The sequence below is a fragment of the Papaver somniferum genome, chromosome 9, assembly GCF_003573695.1.
Source record: "Papaver somniferum cultivar HN1 chromosome 9, ASM357369v1, whole genome shotgun sequence".
NCBI classification, from domain to species: Eukaryota; Viridiplantae; Streptophyta; class Magnoliopsida; order Ranunculales; family Papaveraceae; genus Papaver; species Papaver somniferum.
This window is the reverse complement of record NC_039366.1, coordinates 69,422,073-69,431,858: the sequence shown is the minus strand read 5'-3', so window position 1 is coordinate 69,431,858 and position 9,786 is coordinate 69,422,073. Positions and strand designations below refer to the sequence as shown.

The following is a 9,786-nucleotide window of genomic DNA, read 5'->3' as shown; positions in this document are numbered from 1 at the left end:
AAACCGCTTTTTCTAGGAGTCTAGATAGAATCTCCATGCAAATTAAAAATAAGTATGGTGAAAGTGGGTCACCCTGTCTTAGACCTCTGGAAGTGGTAAATTTCGGACCCGGGGAATCATTTAGGAGGATTGAAAATGAGGTGGTTGAAATGCATTGCATTATTAACTTTACCCACGAGTCACCAAAACCTAGTGCTGATAGAGCCGATTTGATGAAGTTCCACTCCACTCTGTCGAAAGCTTTAGAGAGATCTAACTTTAAGGCGAAATAACCTTTTGTGGCCTTCGAGTTTTTCATTGAATGAATTTTATTTCATACTGACCTACCAAAAATGAAAGAATAGTCCCCTTTAAAAATTATGGGCCCAAAAAATCATTCATGAAAGGGAAAATTAGGCGCAGGCCCAAAAAAAATAATATTCTCATTGTCAGACCCACTATTAATTTTAGTTACCGTGGCACCAATAATTATATAAAATTATTAAAAATGTCTGCATGACGGATTATGCATCCGCATGACGAGTTATGCATCAGGGGTATAATTGCCAACGGAACTTGGATATAACATATCTAAAAATCCGCGCCTTAGAATTTCACAAATTTTATATCGTTGGAAATCTTTTTAAGAGAGCTACGCAAGGAGTATAAACAAGAATATCAAATTTTTGTTTTTCACGAAAAAATCGGAGGTGAACATCATTTTAGGCAAAATTTTCGAAAACTTGATACATAACCATTATGCAGCCACCAAAAAAGATGCATAACACATTGACGCATAACGAATTATGCAACCATTTTCTCCACTGCATGACAAATTATGCATTTGGATAACAAAGTTATGCATCTATAACAAGTTATGTAACCATTATTTTGGTTGATTTTAGTGGGTACATAAAAAAATTGATGCATAATGCAGTATGCATCCATATTTACGGATGCATATTAGGTTATGCATTTATTTTCTCGATGCATAAAAGATTGTGCAACAATTTCTCGATGCATAATGCATTATGCAGTCATATTTCGGATGCATAACAGGTTATGCATCCATTTTCTCGACTGCATAACATGTTATGCAGATATTATGCAACCTTTTTTTGTTGGTTTCAATACTAACAAAAAAGTAGTTGCATAACGTGTTATGCTACTATCTCTGGACTGCATAACAAGTTATACAAAAAAAAAAGGTTGCATAACTTGTCATTCACCTACAATAATAGCTGCGTAATATGTTATGCAATCATTTTCGGAACTGCATAACAGGTTATGCAACAAATTTTGTAGATGCATAACAGATTATGCAACCATTTTCATAGCTCATAACGGATTATTCAACCATTATGACTAACACCAACACCGATACATTCGTAGCCTCCCTACCAGAGATGTGTTGATGTATATAATCAAAATTGAGAAATGTCATTAAAACCTAATCTCGAACTATACAAGAACCCTCAAAATCTATATACAATTAGCCAGTTCACGACTAACTTTGACTGCAACATTCTCGTCAGCTACAGATTCAAGCCAAATACCACCTGAAGTTATTATCAACTCGAGCCAATAATTCTCCAGTCTCCTGCACTCTAAATGAGATGACACCACCAGTTTCACTTCACAGTTCCGGTGCTTACCCGTCAACAAACCGATTCCAGCAAAGAACCCACAACGACGGCCATCAATTCTCGACTATTTCCACATTCTCCATCTTTTCTTCGCAGGCACATCATCTCAATCAAGTCTAGTCTCTTAAAATGTCCAATTAATCCCGACTGCAGTTAACTTCTGCTCTTAACCCCAGTTCACGCTACCCCGTTCATTCCTGTACAACATCACCAGCGTCCCACAACCATTTCAGACCCACTTTCCGTTCACAACAAACTCCAGTTCTAGCTTCTTAGTTTACGTCTCTAATCACCAGTTCACCACCACTGACTGCTGCAAAGGCCTTATAAGAAATTCATTGTCGCCCAACTGCAGTTAACTGCTGCTCTTAAACCCAGTTTCACTTACTAGAAAACAAAAAAATCAAAATTAGTAAGGTTCATCCCACCGTATCCTAGTTTTAATGTGGTGACTCACTAAATGTGTATGTGTACCAGCAGCATCCTTAGAATGGTAAATGGAAATCCAGAGCACGTCCCAAGATACAAAGAGCATTTCTATTTTTGCTCTATCAAAATGTATTATTTACTCAAAATCAACGTCTACAGCATAGATGGGAACAATAAGATCCCATCAAACAAATTAAATCTTAAGCCGATGGAAAAACAACTTTGCACTCCGTGAAGGAAGATTGGCTTCCCATTGTGTCATCCAGGCTTTATTATTAAGCAAAGTAAATCCTCCAATGCTCGGCAGCAAGCATCTGGCTCATTGCAGTACCATCCCAATCACAGTATCACCGAAATATCATTCCGAAACCCATTCTTCCACTGAATTCATCTCGGTTCATCAACAGCTGCCACACCTTCGATTCCAACAGCATCATCTATTCATTTCAACAACAAACCCCCATCATTCCCATGAACATCAGCGAAATCCCTAATCTTCCCTGATTCTTTATGGCAGAAAACCCAATTTCTTCTTCATCCGTTTCCAATCAGTCATCACTACAAAACCATTCTAAAATCGTTTGATTTATCCGCCAGAACCGTCTTTTAGAAATCATTTGCAATGGAATTACACTCCAATCGAAAATTGAGATCTAAAGCCTAATCGAAAATTCCGATTCAAAACGAAAATCTAAAAACAAAATCGAACTTGGAGAGAACAAAATAAACAAGAGTTGATAAGAATCAAGAGTAGAAATTGATAGAACTTGGAGAGAACAAAATAAACAGCTTCTTCTTCTGTTGTCTCGCCTCTTTCTCCATTTCTAATTAAGAAAAATAGGGGTCTCCTAATAATTTTTTCCGAAATGGGTGCGCCCCTGAAGTTTTGGGACGGTGGGTTTGACGGTAGGAAAAATCTGAGAAATGGGTGTTGTAGTAGTTTTCACTTCATGAAATAAGCATCTCATTTATTGACTTTCACTCAGGCCCATTACTTAGCTAACAAGCCCAGTTTCAACAAAGCATATTGATCTATTATCAAATATATCATCTGACGACAAGAAACTAATCGGAATCCTAGCGACAAGCTGGGCTCTCCAACACCTTTCTGAATCACGATCCCCAATCTGTGAAAAAAAAGAATTAGTACATTTCTTTTTAAAGTGGATATTCATTAAAAGAATATTCCAAGAGCCCTTTACTAAACAAATTGGTCTAGTAAGTGAAAAAACAACAATTTTCGCTTTCCTCAAATCATTTTTTGCTCTCCCTCTAACACAATTTTTTCTTGGGTTAAATTTTATTTTATAGTGCAAGAGATTAGCACAAAAAGAAATAAAAGGGAGAAAGAGAAAGTACACCAAAAGAGAACGCCAGTGCATCTAAAACAGCATGCCTAGCAAAAGCAGCACTAAACCCAACTGGAAACAAAACAACCACAAGAAAATCTATTCCTACCAGAATAAACAAACAAGCATTAGAGCAACCCGTTGCAAAGGGCAACAATGGAAGATTTAGTGAAATGACAGTAAGACATTGAGAATGGGATATGATAGCTGAAATGGAAAATGGAAGTATGCCTTATGAAGGAAAGGAGTCGAAAGTTAAGGATTATGCAAGGCAAATATGAGATAGTAGATGCATGTATATTACAGTTAAAAATGAGCACGGTAGAACCTTAACAACTCATCATTAGTACAATAACTGAGACAACTCCAATAGAATATACTCACCCATTGGCTGCAGATATGCATTGGAAAGTTACAACACCAGAAAGAATCACAAATGTCTATGTAGGGAGCCACTGTCACACAAACGCCGCCTCCATATAATCCACTGTGTTGGCAACAGAGAGATTAGTGAATTTGATCTGTCAACATGAGAACAAAGGGTATGGAATGCAGATAATGTAGACTAACAAAGAAAGTAGTTAAAAGATGAATAAATCAAACTGTGAAGGATACAAACGAATTTCACAGTGTGATACAGATAAGTCGTGATAATAAAGTAACAATGCAATTACTATGAAGACAGCAAATGGTAAAAATTGGTGAGACACAGAGACATTAAGAGTAAAGGAGGAAAAAATCAAATGAAAGCAAGTTGAAAAATGTTGGTACACATTAAAAGTAAGCAGGTAGAGATCAATCAGGGAGAATTAGGGAAGATTAGCCTTTAGTAGAACCGTTTTCAATCGAAATGCTGCAAAACATTCCCAGTGTGGATGTTTTTATGTGTTGATTGCTAAGTTGGGACATAACATGTATCCCTATAGTTTATTGAAGAACTGAAACACACCCGCAAGCATGAGGACTTCATCAAAAATGAACCCTTAAAGCAATTTCATGTCATCATGTGAGCTATATAAGGTTTGTCCCAAAAAAAAATGCTTAGCTTAGGTTCTATATCTAGCCTAAGAGATAAACTTTAGGAATAAATCGAAACAAGGAAAATAAAAGTTGGAATAAGAATGCTGTACCGTCCAAAATAGTGTCTCCAATCCACATTTTTGATGCTGTACCTGCAGCTCATTGAGAATTCAGCAATTAGTCCTTAAATATCACCAAATTAGATAATCAAGCCACAAACAATTTTGTCGATCTGAATATTACCTGAATGCTCTTTCCCTTAGTTTTGATCAAGTTCAACTCAACCACACGCCAGCACTAATAGTTTTGTCAAAGATACTACATGTGCTACATAATACAGCAATAGAAACACTCAAGTCCATAACATAATCCTTGGTGAAGATAACATTCTAGTTTCAAACCATTTGATTTCTACATCAGTGGTCTATTACTAGAAGATAAAAACAAAACATCAGCGAACAACTAAAAACACCAAATTAAGCAGAGTACAAGTATAACTGGAAGGATAAAAGAAAACTAATCTAATGCAAATGCAGATTTGATGAACACTTCGTCTTCATCGCAAAGCTGCAGATTTTTGGTCTTCAACAAGAAATCGATTGCTTCGTCTTCGAAGTCTAATAGCCAGCCCAATTTGATCAACTCAGATAGATCCGCAATTTGCTCTGCTTTCTCCCACAGAAGTCCCTCAGCTATAACTTCAGAAAAGTAGGTCGCATATGCAATATTTTCCTTAGGCCCAGATGCAGATCTATCCACCTTCTGAGTAAAGAGCTTCATATTCTTTCTCTCCCACCAAATCATTTGGCTGACCTCGACCTTTAAAGTGCGGACGGTACACAGTTTGATGCCATAACTTGCTGTTATCGGTTCTTCAGTCTCAAAGACCATAAGATCAAGAAGATAATTCACCATCTGATGCCTCTTCTCAGAATCAATTTCAAGACAAGGATCTGCAAGAAAAGCAAGTATGATTCTAATAAGACCTCTCTTGATAAATGTACCTTTTGAAGTAATTTGCTTGAGATCTGCAGCATCCAGAACTGAAGATCCTTCTTTGTTTACAGATTCGGAAATCGTCCGAACACCAACGCTAGCAAATATTTCATTCAGTTTACACTTGGTCACAGAAGGAAAACTTGGCTTAGGATACCAAACAAATAAAGGATCGGGAGAAGCCTTCTCTAAACAATCTTGCAGTTGCAAATCATCTGGAATTAATATCGCATCTTTGTCGAATAGAAGAACATCATCTGAGTCTTTACTGCTCACTGGCAACTTCAACAACTTCTCTAAAAGAAGGTTCTCTATCTTCGAATTCCAGTTCTTGGCTATATAAAGCCAAAAAGCCCGGCACTCCACAGGCGTTATCTTCTGTTTTGTGCTTTCCCATTTGTTCCATAACTTGCAGTAATCATCAGCATTAGGATTTCGACGAACACCAAAGGCACTGCAGAAGTAATCAAGCAAGTCCTTCTCGTAGTGCTTTTCTAAAACATTCAACTGCAAGCCAAATAGGTCATCCTTGTCATAAATAACACATTCTTCTGGGAAAACCCATCGCCCCGTGTTACTTCCATTTGGAATAAAGATTTTTCCAGAAGCTTCATTGGCAGGCTCTTTAATAGATCCCTTCTGAGGCTCCCAGTTGAAATGACACAAACATTTGTAGATACGGGAAATAACGGTTAGCTGGGAATGAGACTCTAAATTGCTGGCAATCAACGAACACCCATGTTTAACATCTACCGTCACCCCTGTGGCCTCAAGCTCTCTAGAGTAGGATGCAATCTTGAAACAATAAAACACATCATCGATGAAAGGCCCATCCTCAGGTTGTAATAACACGAACTCCATTTAGAATCAAACATTAAGCAATTTCCCGGAACTTTATAACCCATACGAGTCTTCAACCATCTTCTATTCACACGTTTTAGGAACCCTTCTGGTAAAGCATTGTTCTCCTTCAACAATATCTTAATGCAATTCATAAGGGAAAGAGCACTTTGCGGAGCGATATCACTTGGATTAGGGGGAATATTGAGCCCGGTAACCACAAAATGCATCCCCGAACTGAATTTAGCAACAACTCCAATTTCCTTCAACTCATCTCTGTATTCCAGAATCACCCTACCATAGCCTGTATCACTGTCATCAATCAGAGGAAGTGACACAATGGGAGACAGGCTCTCCCAATCAGAATGAAACATTATAGAATCCTTGGGGACTCTTGTGCCTAGACGGGTCTGCAGCCACCTCTCCTCACGTAAACACTTGTTGACCTTCTTTGGTAAGCGATGGGAGTTTTTTTTAAGCTGCTTGTAACATTCAAGAAAAGATAACACGTTTTCCTTGGTAATGGATGATGAAGATGCATGCTGCTTAAACTGACAAGCAAAAACCTCGGCTGCTTCGTCAAAATCTACTACAACCCCAAGTTGTCTTAACTCATTCTTATAAGAAACTATAGTAGGTCCATAATGTTCTTCGCTGATTGAAGGAAACCCATTAAAAACCTTCAGAAGGCATCCCCATTCATCATTGAAAAGAAAACATTCACTTGGAGATTTTAAGACACCAGTGTGTAACCATTTTCGGTCTTTAAGCACTTTCACAAATGCAGATGAGTTGGTGTGGCGAATACATTCCAGTATCAAAAAGGTTGCTTCTTTTGTAAGTGATACAGGCATTCTGAAGAAGTCGACAACAATCTGGTAATTCTTCTGAAATCCAACCTTCACACCGAGCAACTTAAGCTCGGCCTTGAATCCAGAAATATCCTCCCCATAATAATCATTATCGATTAAAGGAAGACTACTGATTTGTGAAGCAACTTTCCATTCTGAATCAAATAAAATGGAATTAACTGGAGATAAGTGACCATTCAACGTCTTTAACCAGCTACCTTTTTGAATGGGCTTGATGAAGTCATCAAGAGGTAAATAGTTTTCACCCAAAAGCCTTATGAATTTAAGTATCGAAAACACATCCGACTTCGTTAAATTTGAGTTAGCTGCAAGAGACATGAGGCGCTGACCCATATATTTACATACTTCTCGGGATTCGAACATCACACCTACAGCTTTAAGCTCTTCCTTGTACTCATTGATTCTACTACCATAGAACTGAATATCAACTAATGGAATATCAACCAGCTCAGACCCATTTTGTAGTAAGCTGCCATCTGATGTGGTAAGGAGGAATGATTGTGATGGAGCTACGTAGCTGTAGCTCGTCGAGTCACCCAAACATGTCCTTAACCAACATCCCTCTCTTATGGATCTCAAGAAATTCCCTTCAACCAGCTTTCTCCCTGACCTCAACTTACGAATCCACTCTAATAGTAGATAAGTATTTGCTTTGGTCAAAGGAGATCTGACAGTAGGCAAAGGGTCATCAGGAGGACATATGTTGGGGATATCTGAGGCTCGAATATGTTTTTCCAGAAATGCCATCAGTTGTTTCTCTTCTGTATGTAAACCAACAAAATTTCCACTACTTGAGTAATCTTCGGTTAATTCAACATAATGGTTTCCTCTCCACGGGTTTGTGCCCATCAATGCAACCCAATTACTATCACGAGCTGGAACAAGAACCCCACTTCTTTGTGTAGTAACACAGCCATACTTGTCAACCAATGGCAATTTTTTGCACAAGTGATTCACTTCTGCTTCTGATAAATAGTTACCGAGCAATGACTGATATAAGAAGTGCGCAGAGGTAATGACAAGTTTACTACTAGCATTGTGGACTGAATTTAAAAGAAGAGCTGCATACTCAAAGACGCTAAGAACACTTACTCCCGAACTAATTAGCCAACTCCTTACTGTCTCCCTCTTTGGAAATGACAGCAAAGCCTCTTGAGTAGATTTGGGAATGAAATAATATTTCAATGAACATCGTAATTCACCATTCCAGTCAATAAGCCAAGATATATAGCGAGAATCGTTTGACAAACAGATTGTCATGCCCTGCTTTGATGCGTCAGCTATGCTCAATAAAGAGACAATCCTATCTTCACCAATGTATTTCAAGAGAGGTATTTTCTTGATGCTTGTATTCTGGAAGTGCGTACCCCAGTGATGAAATAGAAAGAATAGGATCTCAATATATAAATCCTCTGATACTCCCAAGACAAGATTAGAACCTTGGATGCATTTGGCGTACCATTCATTATCCATTCCTTAAACTTCCAAAAAGTTCAACACGTTATCATACACATTGTTATCAAATGCTGAACTCAGAACATATTTCCCATGGGTCGACAAATTATGTAAGCTCACACCTTGCTTTTCTGCCTTCAACAAAATATTCCAGAAAGCAGGCAGAATTCTACCAACTTCAGCAGGCTTGTAAAAGAATTTCTGTGCACTGTTTGATTCTGATGGTAAAATGTTCTCTTCCATAAGTTTCATTTTAATCGAATGTCTTACCGTGTTTAACTGTGGATATGAAGAAAGATTTATCGGTAGGAAAGCAAACATATTTGCAAGAGTTGATACTGGAGCTGCTACAGATGATTTGATAAGAGAAATGAAGGCACTGATAAAAGCCGATGGCACACAATCAAGAATACCCAGGTTCCATTTGTTGTCCAGTAAAATAGTTTCCCTGGATGATGCTAAAACAAAATCAGCTTGGATAATGAAGGGAAAACTTGTAACCATATCAGTCGGCAAAAATGCATAGATGCCGGGTGAACTCATCCCTCTATTCAGACGTTGCCGAATTGGAAGTGCCAAAGTGATAACCCACTCCTCTACTTCCATTCTCCTTTCCACTTTGTTTTCCTGTTTTACAGGAAATCTTTGCCTCCACATATAGTAACTACATTCTCCTTCAGACGAAGTACTATTTTCCTCGGCTGAGAGATGCAGAGTGTACGACTCAGCACTAACATTTTTCCTAGAAACAAATTCCGTCTCACTGGATATTGAGACCTCGCACAATGTATTGAGCTTGGGATCTTGGTTAGCTTCTCTAACTGAAAGCCTTTTGATTTTAGAGAGGAACAACAATACTTCCGGGTGTATGTTCGATAATTGCTGCTTTACAGGATGAACTTTATCAGACTTCAGAGGTAAAACAATGATTGTGGTCGGAAGAGACCTTTCGGACCCATAGATTTGTTGTATTTCAGCCACTGTGGGGTGCTCCTCCACCCATTGAGGGACTATGTACCCAACATTGCATTGAGGACATGGATCTTCACTGAACTTTATCTGATACCCATTGCTGAAGATATATGGCTGAGCAGTGATCAGAAACACTCTTAAAACCAATACCTACAAATGAAAACAGAAATTAGTCGAAGTACACACATAATTTTCAAGGCCTTATGGAGAATTTCAAAGAGCATCACC

General features: G+C 38.2%; 1 protein-coding gene across 1 annotated transcript; it reads right to left on the bottom strand.

Annotated features, from left to right (window-relative positions):
* Window positions 1-3,001: 3,001 nt before the first annotated feature.
* Window positions 3,002-8,632, bottom strand: LOC113309657. Its single transcript, XM_026558128.1, has 4 exons — window positions 4,667-8,632; window positions 4,534-4,575; window positions 3,788-3,890; window positions 3,002-3,181 (listed from the first exon to the last, which is right to left on the bottom strand). The coding sequence occupies exon 1, from the start codon at window positions 8,602-8,604 to the stop codon at window positions 6,175-6,177; it is 2,430 nt and encodes an 809-aa protein (XP_026413913.1). The 5' UTR covers window positions 8,605-8,632; the 3' UTR covers window positions 3,002-3,181; window positions 3,788-3,890; window positions 4,534-4,575; window positions 4,667-6,174.
* Between the last annotated feature and the right edge of the window lie 1,154 nt (window positions 8,633-9,786).

What these genes read in the sequence shown, in the direction of transcription:
- LOC113309657 (XM_026558128.1), bottom strand. Translation starts at nt 8,604, where the DNA reads ATGGATAATGAATGGTACGCCAAATGCATCCAAGGTTCTAATCTTGTC.